Source organism: Chanodichthys erythropterus, chromosome 17 (genome assembly GCF_024489055.1).
Source record: "Chanodichthys erythropterus isolate Z2021 chromosome 17, ASM2448905v1, whole genome shotgun sequence".
In the NCBI taxonomy this organism is placed as follows: Eukaryota; Metazoa; Chordata; class Actinopteri; order Cypriniformes; family Xenocyprididae; genus Chanodichthys; species Chanodichthys erythropterus.
In genome coordinates, this window is record NC_090237.1 from 21,960,428 (window position 1) to 21,980,099 (window position 19,672).

A 19,672-nucleotide genomic window follows, 5' to 3' on the forward strand; every position below is an offset into this window, starting at 1 on the left:
CAAAACCACACTGAATGAACAGTGTAGCTTGATTTCCTAAACAAAAGGCTCTTACAATTCAGTTCTTTTAGTGATTCAAAACTATACAGCACAAAATTGTAGCTTGATTGATTCCTTAAACGGATGACTCAGTTCTATGTAATGAATCAGAAACATACAATCTACGTACAACATTGTAGCTCGATTCCCAAAACAAATGACTCAGTTACCGGTTTGAATCAGTCTGAAACACTGTATATACATTAATAGAAGAGGGATATTTTATTTCCATTTATAAGAATGTGTTAGCAAAATGAACATTATAACTGAATCAAATCAAAATTATTCAAAAACGGAAATGAATCAAAGAGAATCGAAAGCTTGTGAATCTGTATCATACCCAACCCAAAAGTCAGGGCCGAGCACACCATTTGTTTGAGTAAATGTTCAGACCAACTCAGCAATGTTGGTCTAAAAAGACTTTTCAGGTAAGTCCACCTACTGGTGGCTAGCTACTGTAATTGTCCTTGCACAATAATCTCGGATAGGATAAGTATTTTAACATGGAAAAGATTATACAGCAGCTTTAAGCAAAAGGTCTTGGCTACTTCAGCCAGTGGCGACAGAGACCAGGCGAATACTGGTCTTTCATCTCTAAATGGCCACATCTCAAACGGCCTGTTTGAAAGTCTTCACATGAAAGAGTTCGTTGAGGGACAGCATTTCTCATCATACGCAAACATCTCTCCATGAAATTAGCCAAAGGGAAAAAGAAAAATGAGATCTTACCTTGCCAAACTGTTCAAAATACTGCTTCACATCTTCAACTACTGTGTTAGCTGATAATCCGCCTACAAATATTTTCTTTGTTCTTGTGACCATCTGGAAGAGAAGAGAAGAAGACAAGAGATTAGGCCCATGTGAAAGCACTTCAGAGGACTTCAAACGCACAGGAGACAAAGACGAAGTTCAGAACTGGAAAAGAGGGAATTGGGAGATGACCGGTTGTGGGTTTTCTGTCCCACAGGGAGATTGAAGAGGAGGTACTGTGTGATTTGTTGAGTTGTGAGAGTGTGCTTGGGGACCAGATAACACCTAGCTTGCAGTGCCCGACGTTGCTTGCTATACCTGTCCTTTCTCTCTCAGCATTTCAGACTTGACACTTTTTGGTTTCACACTAACAGAAACACCTGAGCTGTGAATGGTGTTTTTCTTGAGTTGCGAAGACCCAACACGCAATGCCCCAGTCCATTTAAGAAAATTGGAACAGGAAAGTTTCAGAGGACAGTTCGCAGGAAAACCACGTAGCGCAAGCTGCTCGAATAGACCTTCAAAAACACTCTAATTGAGTTACAAACAAAAGGTGTCGGAAAGTTAGAAGTCTTTGAGCCAGGCGGGATCTCAAACCAGTGAGAACAGACAGTAGTAGAGGTCGCAATCGTGAAACAAGGCCCATTTTTCAAAACACAATTAACTCTCCCTGCTGGAGAGATATATGGAGCGCAGAGACCCGACTTCTCTTCATGCAGCAACGTTAATTGTGCTGAGAGCTGGTGCACTGAGATCAAATAGCCCACCTATCATATAGGGCAATGATAACGGCTAACAAGAGAGCTCCTCAGGCAATGTTAAGCCCTTTTTGAAGTTAACAAAGAGAAGAAACTTGTCAAATTCCCGCTTATGTTAGACCCGTGTGGATTTCTATTAAATGTGTGCTTATTGTCAGAGCTGTGATGCAGCAGGTGAAACTTTTATGCCGCTCATGTGGGAGACACAGATTCAAATCTGACCTATGTTGCGCCCCCCCCAAAAAAAAAAAAAAAAAAAAGTTGGTTTTTAGCTCAACCAAGTTGGAGGTTGGAAAATGTGGATTTGACCTGGAAGACAATTATTTTGAATATGTTTGGTAACTATTCTGAAGTAAATCGAGAATGCCAATTCAATCATTGTTTTTATTTATTTATTTATTTATTTATTTTGGAAGGGGGGGGGGGGGGAAGAATTGCAATTTGAATTTCAAACTGAAATTCATATGAATGTATATAATTTACAATAAATTTATGCAATAAGCGGTTTTTACCTAGAAATGGAAAACTTGCCAAGACAAACTCTAATTGTTAATGCGACTGCTGAAAGTTTAAAACTAAGTCTAATCAAAGTATTATAGGTCTTACAGGTACACATTTAAAGAGATGGATAGGTAGATACAGTATTCAGAGAGAAAGATGGGTGGATGGGTATAGAAGGATATACAGATGGATGGGTATGGAAGGACAGAGGGGTGGATGTATGTATGGATGGATGGATGGATGCTCCTTACTACCTTGTTCTATAGATAAATTAACTTGTTCCTATTCTCTCTCCCCTGATTTCCTGTCCCTTCTTATTGTCTTGGTCTATAAAAATGGCCAAAAAAGGGGCACTTATTGACAATGAGAGAAAATAAGCTTCATTTGTGCAATCCAGCAGTATTTCCCAGAGTGGAGTAGACAGCGAAAGAATTAAGCAACCCGGAGCATTTATTTCGACTTCATTCACATCCATCATACACAATCTTGGCAACAGACACACTCAGCCCTCATCTTAGCTGGCTGTTTCCCAAACCTTCTCGAAAGCACTTTCACTCTCATCTGCACCCCACCATGGTTAATCTGTCTGTCTTTTCCCCTGTCGTTTTGTGCAGGCCCGAGCCGCCCAACATGTCAGTGGAGAGTTAAGTTTTTAGTGGCATCTTTATGTCCTCTGACAGCACCAGCTCCTGGCTGATGGGATTCCTCAGGCCCTGGAACAACGCAATTACTCTGTCCATTTCTCTCCATGGTGACAAGAGACAACAGCAGGCCTTTGCTCTGTCTGTGCTACCTCTCTCGCACACCTCTCTTGGGATGCGACGAGCAGATATGCCTCACAAACACGTTGTGCTGCTGACGCCTCTAGCTCGGCTAACGCATTAGCATTCAAAGTGCCAACTTAGATGCAATAATGACCAAGACGATGACAGGAAGCATGTCCATTGGACTGTTTTGATTCCTTTGCAAATAGAGTGGTTTTGTGACCCTGAAGGCCTGCAAGAAATTATCATTAAAAACAGACAACAGACTACCAAACGCACAATTTGATTAGCCTCCACTTAGATAAGAAAAGCAGATAGCTTGCCAGACAACCCTTTATTATGGGGCTTATCCTGAGCATCTCTGGTTTTTCCTTATTTTTCTTTGCAATTTTGACATGCCAGATTTCCAAAATCACAGTTCTGTTATTAAGACATTTGTGGGAATAATGTGCGAGTCATGAGGGAGAGGTACCAAGGTAACCTCAAGAGGTGTCGGGTACAAATAGCTAAGGATTGTCCTAAATCATCCTGAATCACGTGTTCCAGCGAGAGGAACGTGCCCCCAACTTTGCTTACTGCTGAGGGATTCGCAGCTTTAACTTTCACACCTCCTTCCGCAGCCTCTAATTATCCATGCAAATTTGAAATCACTCTTTGTCAAGCATTATGGGGAAGCCTTTAACAGTTGAAATGGGAAAAGATGTTAAATGGTTAAAAAAATGTAATGAGGTGAAAGTAAATTCTAAGGAAAAGACAGAAAGCCATGGACCTTGTGAAGGGACAGAGAAACGTCTGGCGAAGTGATGACATATCAGGGAAACTTTTGCTATCGCAAGACCTTAAAAATTCAGCCGTGAAAATCTATGAATATGAAAGAGCACGTCTCGCAGGAGAGCCGAGATATAAGAATGCAGCGGCGCTAGGTGTGATAGAGTATATGCAGTGTGTTTAGAGATACTGCACGTATAAATTTATGCAGAGCAGCTGAGTTTGTTGCTCTTAGTCGTCTGCTGATGTTGCTGTTTCAGCCCCTGTCATCTTCCACCAACATTGCTTGATGCGACTCGGCATGCCTAGAGAACATTTCTTGCCTTCCTCTAGTGAGGGGGAATGTCAGCTGCCAGAATGTTTCTAGATGCAAGTCGTGCTGCAGGTTTCTTCCAGTGCTGAAACAAGTGCAGGCGATTAGAGGTGATGACTACACAAGCCTCTTTTAGATGTGTGCAGGCTAATGCGCTCACAGTATGATCAGAAATGTCAGTATCTTTGAGACATGGAATAAAACTGCTGTTAATACAGAAAAAAAATAATAATAAGCCTGTCGATTTAAAAGGGTTACGAATTGAGAAATCAAATGTTTCTATCTTTTGACAAATTAGGGGTCATTCAAAAATGCTGGGTTAAAAAAACCCAAGCTGGGTAAAATATGGACAAACCCAGCAGGTTGGGTTAAAAGGCACCTATTATGCCGTCTTTCACATGATGTAATATAAGTCTCTGGTCTGGTCAAGTTTCAGATTAAAATACCCCACAAATTTGCCCCTATTTGGGGGTAAGCAAAAACATGCCTTTTACTATATTAATATATTGCTGGCTAAAAAAATAAATCCAAAATTGGTTGAAAAAAATGGCTGGGTGAAAACAACCCAATCCCTGGCTTTGTCCATATTTAACCCAGCAGTTTTTAGAGTGTTGTACTATAAAAAATATCCTCAAAGTTTCAGAACTCAAAACTTCCTTGTTATTCCAAAAACAACTTTTATTGAAACCAAGCTCAGAAAACAACTTGTTTCTTGGATTTTGACACATTACTATGTCGTAATGCGATGAAAAATGCGATGAAAAACTTCTACATCATTGCCTCTTTAGCCCTGCCCACCAGTTTGCTCATGTAATTTCGTAGTAAATACAAGACAGACGCAAACACAGGATTACTCCAGCAACAAAACCATAGAGATGCCTCTGAGGATTACAAGACCTTTTGAAGTGCCAAGTTGTGGAAAAGCTCAGTCTTTGCATTGCCATAATGATCCTAACATTAAGAAAGCGTGGATAAACTTTATTTTTTAAGAAGTTCCAGTCAGATCGCATCAGTACATTCTAAAAAAATCTTATTTTTTCTACCCAAGTCCTGAGTTGAGCCTTTAGGGTCTTTTTTTTTTTTTACCCGCCATTTCGGTGGAAACAGGACAACAGAGACTGGTCGATTATACTTGAATTTCTTCTAAATGTTTAATTTTTACTTCTAATATTTGTTTAACGAGCTTAAATGTAGGCAATATGTATTAAAATGATATAAAATATGCTATACAGAATATGTTCTATAATAAAAGAATTATCATGCAAACCAGTGGTTGTGTGGAGTATTTAAAAAAAAAAAAAAAAAAGTATAAATGATTTAAGTTGACTTGTAAACATTAATTCATGTATGAAGTAAAAGAGAAAATAAGCTAGTATTATAGTAAAAATTAATCAACCCATTATGCTGGGTTAAATAAACAACCCAATTTGCTGGGTAAAATTAATCCAACATGTGTTCTTTCCTATATTTATCCAGCCCTTAGGTTGAAAACTACCCAAATTTGGTTGTTTTTAACCCAGTGTAAAGGTGCGATCACACTGCACTTTTCGTTCCATTGACTTCCATTCAAACACATGCGAATTCATCATACCGGAAATGCAAGCAAAATTTTGCATTTAGCTGCGTTCCAAAGTTCAAGTTTGGTGAACTCTCACCTGCAAATGCGCATCAAGAGAAGAAGTGCGACCAGTAGGAGATCGATTCGTCACGGCATGACCTCTTGGCTGAATTAAAAGAAAGATATTTTTGCAGTAAAGTCGATTAGGTTCTGTATTTTTACATTTTGAATGTATTACTTTAAGTTATGTGTTGAATTCATGTTTCTAAAAAAGACGCTGTAGACCGTGACGTCATATCACGTACGTTACAGCATCCAAAGAAATTTTGCACATTCAAAGTCTAGTGTGACCGTGGGTTTGCATTATTTTACTGCAGATTCATTTTAAGACATATTAACACTTCAATGATTTTGTCTGACACAATGTAATATATATATGAATTCTTCATATGGGGTATTTTCTCAGGAAATCCAAAATGCATGTGATGATTAATTTTACTGATTATAAAGCAAAAAAATAATTTACATATTTTACATATTTAATTGGATTAAAAATCTGCAGCCAAATAAAACAAATAATGCTTTATTGTATTTGTATTAATAAAAAGAAAAAGTTGCACCTTGTTTTGTTACACTTTGCCATGGGAAAGCTAATTTGAATTTAAAAATGTAACTTAAAGTTAAATTTGCCATGGCAATAAAAAAAAAATCATATTCAAGGACAATGAGGCAGAATTTGCTGATTTTTAAAAGACCAAGACTATCAGGAAGGCTTCAATTTGGACTCAAAATCAGAAAGACACAATTTTATGTGCTGCACAAAGAGTGAAACTGCGAGGCAAATTAGAATTTTTCTAATGTCTTATAATACACAGTAAAAAGGAAAATGTTTTTCTTCCAGAAGAAGAGTCTCTCACTCTCAGCTGAAGATGAGAGGGAGAATGCAGGAGGTAGTAGTGACAGCAAAGTTCACCATTTATCTGCGGCGAAATAAAATGGATCGAGACGTATCCTGCAGCCTAAATTGGAGGAATGTGATAGGAGTGACAATTTAATATTGCATCTACTCTCCTTTGGGCACAAATGGATCTAATTAAGATCTTTCATTAGATGCGGCGCAGCCAAACCCTCCCTGAAAACATGGATCCTTATCAGAGCGCAGGACAATCGCAGGGATACAGACATACCAAATCAAGTTATATTCCGACAGAGGAGGGGGACGAGGGGGAGAGAGCTGTTTGACAGATGACTTGATGGGGGGTATGTAGAGTTCAACAAAGAACAGAGACGGAGTAATGGGGGATAGATGATCATGCTCCTCAAAACACCTGTCACATTTCCTGTGGAGAGTTCCCCTTCCCAGAATTCTCCTCTTTCGAACCGAGCGGTCTGCAGAGAGGCCCGTGCTGAGTTTTTATTTGTTTACTCTGGGTCTCTGATGAAGTGTGTAGTGGCCTCTTGCTGTTGATTGCGGTTGACTAACATTGGTCCTCACTCACAATAAGCCCATAAGCCTCAGCCAAACGATGCTCTTGTGTTATGACGAGGAGTCTTTTTTTAATCAGTCCTCTTTGCCTAGCTGGATGTCCCCTGATTAGAGTGAGATAATGAGACCCCCCTCCTCATCCTCCTCCTTCCCAGGCATCTTCATCATCTCAAATCACATATTCATCACTGATTGCCATCTCCTTGTCCTTCCACCGAATCATACACTAACTTGCAGGATGCGAAACCGGTCAAAAACAGTGACAACTAGGCGGGTCGCGTTAAATGTGAGGTGTCGGCACTTCCTTGACTGACAGAATCCAGTGCACTTGCCACATTCTATTCTGCTGCATCTAAATTTAGGCCGCCAAGCTCCAATTTGTACACAATTTTGCAGTGTGGAATTTTAATGTCGACATTCAAATGTACTGGGCCAAACAGCTCCTGCCTCTGCGCCTGCAACCCTGATTGACAGGCGAGGCAGCGGCTTGACCAAAAGCTGAGAATAACTGATTAGTAACACCGGCAAAAACTGTGGATGCAAAGCCCCCCACCCCCAACCCACACTCCCTGCCCCAAAACCCATCTGACAAGATTTATTTGATGCAGTTTCAAACACTCTTATTTACTTTCTATGAGTGTATCAAGGGCATAAATAAGAGATTTATCTACTGTATATTTCTATATATCACTCAAAAACGCATACAGGAAACACAAAATTATTTTCAAATTAGTGGTGCTTGTTACTGTAAGAATCACTAGTACTGCTGTGCATATGTGGGATCTGATATTTGATCAAACCTCTAACCTGGGTTGAGCGATATACTGGTAGAAATTTGTCATCCGGAACAGATTTTGGACTATCATCTCTATGGCAGTTACGCTCATGTGACGTTGCTGTGCTGCGCAGTCACGAAAGCTTACCGTTTGCATGAGTTTTTAAGCATTGCGGTTAAAAAACAAGTGGTTTTAAACCATTGAAGCACAATTAGCAGCAAAACTCATTTCAGTATGCGCACGCTCCAAGTTTCTCAGCGCTCAGAGATGCGCGGCATGAAGCCGTTGCTCATAGAGTGTGTGAGGACTGAACGGAGTGCTTTTTGCCAACTAATTGGGCTTGAATGATTAAATACACATTTGTGTCAAAGTGACCATGTATTTGCAAGTAAACAGAGCCATTTATGTCTTAAGTGAAGGTACAGTTAAGAAAGAAAAGGCATGAGTATAATGAATTGGTGCAGTTGGTCTTAAAGGGACAGCATTCACATTTACTTGCTGTCATTATCAGTGCTTATCAAACAAAAGAGAAAATCTCTCACTGCTTGCTTTTGTAACTTTAATAAGAATTAATATAGGTTTAATTTACACAGTAAAGTCTATGCATTGTTTTTTTTTTTATTATACATTTGATTACTTTATACATTTTATGTAGTATTTCTAGTGCTTGAAGATTTTCAGGTAGGTCTATTTCAATTGTGTCTTTGTTCTATTGTAGTTTGTTTTCTTTGCTCTTTCTTTATCACTGTTTACTTGTCTTCAGTAAGCTTGAGAGTTTTTTAGGCCAGTATATAAAATGAAAAATGTTGACATCATAAAAACCTTATTTAAAGCAAAACTACGTATATCATGATATATCGTTATAAAATTACTTATATCGTGATATAAGATTTTGGTCATATCGCCCACCCCTACTCTAACCTTAAAGAGAAAGAAGTTAATAAAAAATAAAAGTGTCATCATTTATTACACTTCAAGTTGTTCCAAAATGACAACAAACAAAAAAAATGGCTAAAGATTACATATAACAATTATTAGTATTTTAAAAAATAACAGTGAGTGTTAGATGATGACAAAGGTAATATAAATGTAGAAATTAGCATTCACTGTTAAATATCAGATATCAACCAGTAAATACATTTTTTTAAAAGTCTTTAAAAAAATGGTGCAAATATAATTTGCTTCCCTTACATGTTTGAAAAATGCTGTTAGACCAGGCTTACAATTTTTGACTGGTGTTTGATAAAATAAGTAAAAAAGCAAAAAGTAATATATTCAGAAAACTGCAGTGATCATAGTACAAACTGTACATACATAGCCTTCAAAAATAAGTGCTTTTCCATTATATTCTAGTTAAATACCATTTAAAAGCTTTGACAAATAGAGTCTAGAATAAGAGATAAAAGAACATAAGACCTATTTGAAAAATGAAATCATTTCATTATAAGTATAAAAAAGAAAGTGCAGATCTTTGGACAGGGACGATTGGAAGTTCGTCTCCAGGGTAAAACTGGTCCAATCCGATCTCTAGTGTATATTTATAGGGACCTAATTGATAACCAAAATGCCATTACACTGAGTAGATGAGTGGGGTAAAGATGCTTACTGCAAATGGCAGGTGACAGCCCAAAGCGGGGCTCCTTCAAGCTTACAGCAAGCAGTCTCCACACTGACAGCAGGTTGGCTGCCAAAGACTGAGCAAGAGGCCTTTTGCTGACCCCTGAGGGCACATAAATGAGTCTCTGGCTCTCTCAATGGAAGATCCCTCCCAAGCCACTTAGTGAAGCCCAAGGCAGTTCAAGCACAAGCATCAGACTAGGGCTGAATGGGATTAAGACCAGTAGGTTTGTCACTCGTCATTCTGTCTGGGGCAATTTAGGATCCGCAGGCCAAAATTATGATCATTAATATTAATGGTAGCCTAATCAATTAGCTGAAGAATAATATTTGTCATTTTTACAAAACTGCATGAAGCACAGTCTGAAAACCTAGACTACAGGGGCTTTGAAATTTCTTTAAATAAAAAATAAAAATCACACAAGACAGTTCAAGCCAATCCAAACCTTGAGGTTGTAAAGGTTGTGCTGACTCTGAAAGTCTTAGACTATCTACGGAAGCGGCATGAAAAATCAAGAGATATCTGCGAGTACCTTGGTGAAATCCTCCTATTCTAAACTGCTGAGCTGACACACTAAAGAGCTCTTTATATTTGAATTTCATAACACTGTGGGGGAAAGTGGGAAACTACTGCCCCTTATGACTGCTTTAAGCATTCATTAAATTCAATATTGATTTTAGCATCCAAATTGGTTATTCCCAGGGTCTTTCATGAATCATCACAGCAATTTTGGAGCACGTGAGGTACTGTAGCTTTAAGAGTGACCAGCAGGAGCACTCTAAATCCTCAGCCACTGATGTCACAATGCTACAAAATACCCAGGTCATCTGACTGCAGCCTTGCCAAAGCTGGCTCATGTGAACTGTGGGAACGCTGGTGACCAGGTCAGAGGCACATAACGGTCTCATGACAATTGATATTAATCAATATCTATACTACCCCTCTAATGGAGATCAAGACCTGTAAAAGCATGCTAAACCACTGTGAAAACCCAACACACAACCATATTCCAGAAAAATATCAAAGGTCATTCAGGGTCACTCACCAATGTGCCCTTAATGAAAGAAATTAATCCAAAGGTGCTTAAAAAAAAAAAAAAAAAAAAAAAAAAAAAATTTTAAATGGTTGCTACAGTATATGAAGGGGCAACATTTAAATATCTAATTGGGATGGGGGAAATATTTTTTATTTTTATTTTTAAATCTTTGAGTATTTTTGTACCTGCATCAGCAAATTATTCACAGAAATTTTAAGCAAAGGAGTTTAAGTTTGCTTGTTAGTTGTTTATTTACTAATTTACTTAATGTTATTATCACTGGAAATGACACACACAAAATGGGAATCACTGTCCGTCATTTTGCGAGCAACTGATGATAAAGAAAAACGCCACGTCACAATACTGAAAATATTTCCATTTTAAACCATGAAGGCGAGCCAGTGGATATCACACAAGCAAAGTGCAAACTTTGAGTGAGAGCTATGTGAGAGTTAAGTGAGAAGTCTAAAATGCCAGTCAATTCTTCACTACAGAAACTGAAAGCATCTGACGCTGCATTAACGGTGCATATTCTCTTAGAGATTAATCTAATTTATTTTCTCTTCTAATAAATTTATCTTGTGGCCCATGAAAAACTGAGTATTTTCATTAAATTATTATTATTTAATATGCCCTGTGTGCCCGTCTGCTATGCCACTGTGAAGGGCTAAACGGCATCCACCAGGCACGGCATCAAAGTGATTAACTGTTTTATCCAAATTTACATGAATGTCCAAGAGTCTCACATGTTGAGGCCTCAAGCCTAAAGTATACTTCGGCCGTCCTGAGAAGAACATCCACACCCCTGTCTGCGTACAGCCCAATTTTTGTGTATAACAGCGCATGTGCGAGTGACTGAGCGCTTGAAAACAGAGACCACTAGAGTATACTTTGACAAGCTAGTGAGCTCAATTGTGCGGAATGCGGAAAATGAAGTATACCAGGACCTTGACTGCTCCAAATTGTAGCGGAGCTGACGGCTCACATCGGAAAACTCCATAACTACAATAAAAACTCCAACGTCGCACATGGCTATACGGTTGCTAAGTTGTTCTGGGAATTATTAAGCTTGTTGCTATGCGGTTGCTAGAGGATTGCTAAATGATTGCTAAATTAGCCAATTCAAAACAGCCCACCTCATTGTCTATAGGTTTCTTGAGTCCTTCAGAGTCTATATTGAGCATAATATACACTACTGTTCAAAAGTTAGGAGTCGGTATGATTTTTTTATGTTTTTGATAGAAGTCTCTTATAAAAGGATGCATTTATTTATCAAAATACAGTAAAAACATTAGCATTGTGAAATATAAATATTCCATTTTAAAATGACTTTTCTATTGTAATATATTTCATTTTCAGTATCATTACTCCAGTCTTCAGTGTCACATGATCCTTCAGAAATCATTCTAATATGCTGGTTTGTGAAACTGTTGTGCTGCTTAATATTTTTTTTTTTTTTTTGAAAATCTTTGATAAATAGAAAATTCAAAAGAACAACATTTATTTGAAAGAGAAAGCTTTTATTTAGATTATAAATGTTTCACTGTCACTTCTGAGCAATTGAATGCATCCTTGCTGAATAAAAGCATTAATTTAAAAGTTATATTTCTAAAAAGCCTCTTTATTCAGCAGGCCAGTTTATAAATCTTGAGCTTGTGTATCATATTTTACCCAAGGATGGCTGTTTTTTGGTGCTAACCTCCGCAGCGTGCCTTTGTAATTTCAAACTGCACTAACACCAATATTCCTCAATGACAAACTGTAGCAATACCCCCTCCATGGCTTTATCTTAATGATCTGATGTGCTTTACACTCAAACCCAGAGTCGATAGATTATTGTACAGTTATGAAGATAGATCGCGGCCGCTCATAGCTCCTTATAGGACCCAGGAGATGGCTAGGCTGATACACCTCCTGGTCTCCGTTCAAACGAACTCACGCTGAATATCAATGAGCTTTCAGCCTTGATAAACAGTCTGCAGAATGGAAAAATATTTTCACATTAAGGATGGAGGGGTGAAAGAAGAAATGAGAGAAAAAATTGAGCGCTTGCTCCTCAAAGCGATTCTGAAAAATTAATATGCTAATTATGTGCTTGCTTGGGGCGAAATCTTCGAAACTTTAGCAAGGGAGTTATAAGCACTTAACAAATTACTTACACTATTATGCTGGAAGCTGTATACATTTTTAAAGCGACTGTACGTTTTCCTTTCCTTTCAGTTTTCACAATAGATCTGGCTTTTTTCCCCAGACATTTTCTCCCAAGCTGCCATTTAGGAGTATAAAACGATATCAGACTTTTATGTCCTTCTCTGAAATATTAAGTATAGCGCAAGCTGAGGAATTTATCAGCACGCCACATCGTTTGGAGGCAGGCCTTCAGCAATCCTTTCTACTTCTGAAATGTCTGAACTCATAGTGAAATAATCTCCACAAGGCAAGGCAGAGCTTCACATCAGTTTAATCTGTTCAGGAAAAAGAGAAGAGTTAACAAACACCATCAGCATCCATCCTACGGGCCTAAAGTGAACTTTCAATTCACAGAAGCCACTTCCCACTTCTACGTGCTTTGTGGCATGCCGAATGCGATTGTTTGCACTCGCTTTGCACGTGTGTGTTTAGGCATCTTGTCGAAGATGTCGGCGCAAATGCAGACCAAACAAGCACAGGACTATCTGAAGTCAAGATCGACTTCAATGTTCTCCAGCACTTTGATGTGGGAAATCCCATTTATGACCTTTACTATACAGATCACCTCTGATTTTTGTTTAGAAGAATTTAAAGTGACAGTACACAAAAAAAAAAAAAAAAAGTCTTTATTTACTCACCCTCATATCCTTGCAAACCGGCATTAAATTTTTTTGCTTACATTGAGCACAATGGAGAATCGTAAATGTAAATTATTATTCAAAAATCCACCATAGTTCTCAAACACGGTGTGCAAAGATGTACGACGCCAGGAGATATATTTATATAAGGCGTGTAGCAGTACAAGTATTCGGCCCGAACTGTCGCGGTATGGACGTCACGGTTTGGTGCATGCAGTCACATGACAAATACAGTCAGTCACAGGCGATCCATACTCCAATCCAGAAGGAGGCGTCAGCAGTCATGCAACACTGTTTGCTACCAGTAAGAAGCGCAGAAGAAGAAGAGACAATCGATCGATATGTTTACATGTATTCTCTCTCAACCACTGTTTCAACTGCAGAAAAGATATCAATAAAAAAGCTTGAGAATAATAATTAATGTAGCATTACATTTACCTCAGGTATTAAGGCCACGTTAACACTAGTGCGTTTTTGTTTTAAAACAGCGTTTTGAAATGAAAACGATCCTCGTCTACACCGTCGTTTCCATGGCGTTTCAGAAACAATCAACGTCTACATGACCGAAAACACGTCACATGACCGTTCATGCACACTGGGCAATCGTGTACAAGTGTAAACAGTTGCCTCTTAGGAGTGTAGGTTGCTGCAGTATTAATAAAAAAAAAATGCAGATTTTAACTGCACAATGGCTGCTAAAAATGACAACAAAGCCAGAAAAAAATTGCAGTTCATTCTCTGTGTTATTGTTTACACGGTCGTCAAGGATACACAGAGCGAATGTGGGCAGCCATGCCATCAGTTTCTGTTTTGGTCCATTTATAATGAAACGCAACCCGACGCTTTTTTTAAACTAAAACGGGCTCTGCAGCGAGTGTCGAAAATGCCGGAGTAGTGTAAATGACACTATATTTTATGCACTATATTAACCTATTCACTATATTTATTTAACCTGTTAATAATGATCATTTAATGCATGTTTACATAAATGTCATGAAAACAAGTTATGACAGTCACTTTGTAAATGATATTTCAAAAATGAATTGGGGCAGAAAATTAACTTTATAATTAGATTTGAGTGTTGATAATTTTATCTAAAAATAAACAGCAACTATATTTAATAATTTGGGCTCTGTTGTTAATTGTAACCTTTAATATTATAGTAATGTGCAGGTAAGGGCTCTCTATATAGTTTACAGCATTAGATTAGATTTTTTTTATCTTTAAGAAAATTTTAATTATAATTGAATTTATTTAAACAGAGACATTTGTAAAAAAAAAAAAAAAAAAAAAAAGGTTTTATAATTAAAAAAAGCAATTTTATGTTTAGTTTTCTCCCCACTTCTTTACCGAACCATCATGTTTGTGTACCATTACACCCCTAATTTATATATATTTATACAACAGTTACTTCTGGTCCTCGAATCTAGAATATATATTCTGTGTGAGAAAATGTGTATAAAAACATCAATACTCCATTTTCTTTCTAATGTGCTCAAACACGGAGGATAAAGCTATAATCATGAACACATACAAACATAGATAAAATTGGTTTGAAAGAAAACAATCTTGTTCCCCAATAAACGAGTGAATTGCACATAAAGTGTCTGTTTGGCTGGCTCTGGGTAATTAGGGCCCAGCTGGCCTGCGGAAATCATGGACTGACGCAAAGCAAAGGTGGTGGACAGGCCAGACATGGCTCAGATATCATCCAGCAACAGACATCAAGCCCTGTTCTTCCTCTCCCACTACAGTCTCATGAATGGCATACTGAACACAGCCTCAGAGTCGAATCGTGGCCCAGATAACAACCTCTGGAGCGCCATCTGAGGAATGGAACATGAGCCAGCTCTGACTAGGAACAGACATACTGAATAGATATGTTTTTACTCCTTATTCCAAGATGTCATCTCCTTAAGAGAAGATCATCCAAATGGGGATTTGACATGAGGGTATTCATATGCGTCATCATGGAGACACAACCAATGAGCGCTTGCCCCCGGACCCCCGGTACATAAACATCATGGCAATCTTTCAAAAGCACTCAAATCCCAGAGCTAATGTACACTCCTGAGTTCTAACTACAGTTCTGACACCCTCGGAGCTGTCAGAAAAAATCTGATGGCAGACTCAAGTCAAGATGTTTCTGCAGCCCTTTAGTGGGAGGGCATGGCATACTCACCACCTCCAATGAAGCGCCAGCATACATACAAGCAAAAACACTGCCAATCTCAATAGGGAGTATAACAGCTGTTGTTAATATTAATCATACCACAATATTGACAAGAAAAGCAGAAATATCACACTAATATTAATGTATGTCTTTGTGTTTGTTTACATGCATAATTCACTTTAAAAGGATTACTTCATTTTTCACTTCACTTTTGGAAATACTTGACAAAAGATACCAGTTTTTTTAATATTTATATAAATATACTATAATTCACTTTTTAAATACAGGATTATGCATAAATACAGAAACAGCATGAACATCAAATTTACAGAAATATAGAGTATGACATTTCACTACTAAAAACTAATAAAAAAAAATGTTAGTGTGGCAATAAAAAGGAAAATTTAACTGCACAACTTAAAATGCCATTTTTTAAAATTGTATATATATATAAATAAATAAATATATAACTATATATATAACTATATATATATATATATATATATATATATATATATATATATATATTTTTTTTTTTTTTTTTTTTTTTTTTTTTAATGTTTTATTAATGTAAAAAATGGCATTTATTTATTTTATATATATATATATATATATTTATTTATTTATTTAATTTTTTTGTAAAATACTTAGTGCAATATTTTAAAAATATTTTATTTTTTAACAAATACATAAAAATATATTTAAATTCATAATTATAATTACAGCATCTCAAGCACCTCAAAAATGAAGGTGTGCTTTTAGTCATTTCATTGTGATGACAATAGAGTAACAATTTATTGCGCATGTTTTTCCTTTCCTGTGGAGTACAAGCGGTCAAATTGTCTAGCTGTGAACAACCCTAGACAAAATACTGAACAATTCTACTCCACTTAAGTCCATTAACAAGCAGCAGTCACTAAAACTTCACTAATATGCACCTCAAAAAACAAATTCATTCCATAAAATAAGCTAGTTTTCTATAGGCATCAACTGTGTAGCAGGTCAGATTATACAGACTATCATCCTAGCATCCAGAATCACAGTGCCTTAAGGCAGTGGCACAGCAGCGGATGCAGCATGAGATTGATTGCTCCGGATGAAAGTAAAAGGGATAAGGTGCAGTCAGAGCGGGCGAGATGGCTCCAGGAGAGGGCACTTTCACTTTAATAGGACGATTGATTGATTGATAGTGTCGGGCTCTCCTCTGCCACCTCCTTCAGTGACTTTTCCACAGCGCGTCGATAAACTGTTCCACGCCTGCCACACTGCACTCAGTTGTGATTTTAGCGTTATATAATCCCTATTGATGTACCAGCATTAACCGTTCACATACAATGCATATAAGGCTCGGGCTAGATTAAGGAAGTTACTGGGCATAGCAAGGATTATTGACCCAGTGCAAGACGGAGCGTTGCCATATCCCGCTGGTGGCGGAAATCACTCTTTTCTTATCACTCACTTCTACAGAGTTCATTTGTCGCCGCAGATGAGAATTTGGATTTGAGTGGAGAATCTAGGCGAAAAAAGTATTAATATCACTTTCAAACCGCTGGCCAGTCGTAGTGGAAACTATAGTGATAATCACATGTTGAAATCAAAATGACGTTATTTGAGCGAATAAAGATTGCTGGGGGCTTGCAGATGAGTTTAACCAAAACAGCATTTCCTCTCGCTGTTACTAGGCAGCAAGAGGATAACTGAACCTCAAGTGAGGGATTAACTTGCAATTAGGACGATGGCTCTTATGAGTGACTCTGCCTTGGGAAGGAGGCCGTATTGCTGTCAAGCAATATTCTACACATCTGCCACTGCAGTTCTGAGGCCAGGATCAACATGAAGGGCAAAATGACATTTTCAAAATCTCTAATAAGTAGTCTAAAAGAGGTGCTGTACAGTCAGGACAGTTTTGGGGTAACCAGACCTTGATCAAGCGAATTTCATAGGGGATGGTCATTTAAAATGTAAAACAGCTAGACCGAGTGCAATTGAATTGAACAGAATCAACAGGAAAAACACAATATTTTTATTAGAGGGGAGGGGAACATTGTGAGATACTATAAAAGGGCCAAAGATGTCTTATTGTGTATGTGGGATAAATTTAGGATACATAACTTTTCCAAGAAAGTTTTACCATGCAAACTATAGCTGTTGTTTAGCAAAATGCAATTAAAGTATTTTTAAAAAAAAAGTATTTTATTACATAATATATAATATAAAACAACACACACAGTATTATATAAGATTAGTCTTCAGTAAAGAATAAAATAATACGACTAATAATAAATCAAAGGAATAAATTGATCAACTGTGACAGTTAAGACTTTTATGTGACACTGAAGACTGGAGTAATGATGCTGAAAATTCAGCTTTGCATCACAGGAATCAATTTTAGAAAACTGTTTTTAAACTGTTATTAATATTACAATAATATAAATATAACCATATTAAAGTTTATTGTATTTTTGATCAAATAAATATAGCCTTGGCATGCATAAGAGACTTATTTCATTAAGACAATCTTATATATATGTAATTATATACATTCAAGAACTAGACAAACTAGCTGACATCATAAATCAGCTAGCTGAACATCACTAGGGTTGTCAAACATACCGGTACTACCAGTACCAATCAGTAAAAAATATAAATAAATAAAATAAAACGCTTTTGAGGCATCAAAGGTTTCTATTTATAGCGTGTTTTTACAAGCATTGAGCACTGTAGCCAATCACAATCATATCTGCTGGCCTATCATAGGTGCTACTCAGTAAGTTAGTCTGAATCTGCTTAAGACCACTGAAAACACACAAGGTTTTGTTGAACGTGAGCTGCACACTTGCAAATCCTTTCATTATAACCAACAAAGTGTAAACAAAATGTAAATAAGAGATTCATTGTACAATCAAGACAGCGTTTTTTTATTATAACAGTAGTTTTCACGAGAGTGCAGAGGTCAACGAGTTTGCGCTTAAGAGATTGACAACCTTAGTGATTATAAAGGGAGGGTCTTCTCTTGCTTTGTTAATTACCCATTGACAATTTGAACACAAGTTTAATTTTTCATGCTGCCAAGTACACTGCAAAGTTTCTGGATTGACGATCATATTTTAAATGCGCGATTAAATCAGAAACTGCAATGATTGACAAAACAAGACAACATTTTCTTTGAAGTACTTAATTTAGCAGTTTATTTAGTGATATTGGTAACCATCACCACCTAATCAACACTGCCATATGCATGTGACAATACATAACATTTCCGTCCACAGCAGTTGCTTCCATCACTGTGGGAGGGGGAAAAAAAAAAACTCGGTGACACTTTGTGTCTGGACAGCCATGTTTTTCCAAAGGGCTTAAGTAACCCTGATCAATGGTCGCCCTCTCTGAGTGATTAGTTTAATCCCACCTGTGGTGTTCAAGGACTAAAGCCATCAGAGAAGCATTTTCACTCAAGCTAACCAAAAAAGCCTCCACATATGTTCGACCCGGGTGGTTATTTTCAGCAGAAAGCTTCTCACACAATCTGCACGACTTAAAACAAAGCCATGGGCTCAATAACAGCAATAACCTTGAGTTGTACACATAATTACGTTTACATCAAAGGTATTTAACAGATACTCTTATCCAGGGCGACTTACAAAAATGTGCTTGAGTTTCACATACAAGACTGTTGTGATCAACAGATGGCAGGAATGCAATTTAAACAGTTAGGAAAAGAAGTACTTCCTGAACAGATACAAAACAAGTGCTGACTAGTGCAAGTAAAGCTAATACAGAATGGCTATTTACAGCTCTATAGTAAGTAAAGAGGTGTTTTTAACAAATCTTTGTACTGAACATGTCTATGTTTTCGCTTATCGACACTAAAGCACTAAAAAGTCGGTTTCAACTCCAGTAATGCGACACAGGTTGAATGGGTTTTAAGAGAAATTCTAGGGTGGGCTGAAATACGCTAGCAGGACTGCTGCAGAGCCTAAAGCACATGTTCACACACACACACACACACACACACACACACAGAGAGAGAGAGCCCTGTTCATCCATGTGTGACCTGCCTCTGCACTGCTGCAGGGGCTGGCTGTGGTGGGAGTGTTTTTCTCGGTTAAAAAAACGCCTCTCTGAGTGCGGTGCTGCTTTTCAGAGGCGAGTCCTCACCTCTCTGAAACACTCCATTACTCTCAGCCAGCCCCGCTCGCACACAGCGACACTCCAGAGCCCCTCGTCTTCGTCAGGCTCTGCCTCTGTGACCCCTGGCCCAGATAGAGCCACTCTGTTGGGCTGTGACATGAGAGGGAACCCACCCC

At 37.8% G+C, this 19,672-nt stretch overlaps 1 protein-coding gene across 10 annotated transcripts in view; it reads right to left on the minus strand.

Moving 5' to 3' along the window:
* The window catches only part of msi2b (musashi RNA-binding protein 2b), a 288,248-nt gene that overhangs the window by 208,953 nt on the left and 59,623 nt on the right, over positions 1–19,672 (minus strand). For all 10 annotated transcript variants that reach the window (XM_067364757.1, XM_067364759.1, XM_067364755.1 and 7 more), the window contains exon 6: positions 769–861. In XM_067364757.1, the coding sequence (XP_067220858.1) occupies positions 769–861 (93 nt within the window). The remainder of the gene's footprint in view (positions 1–768; positions 862–19,672) is intronic.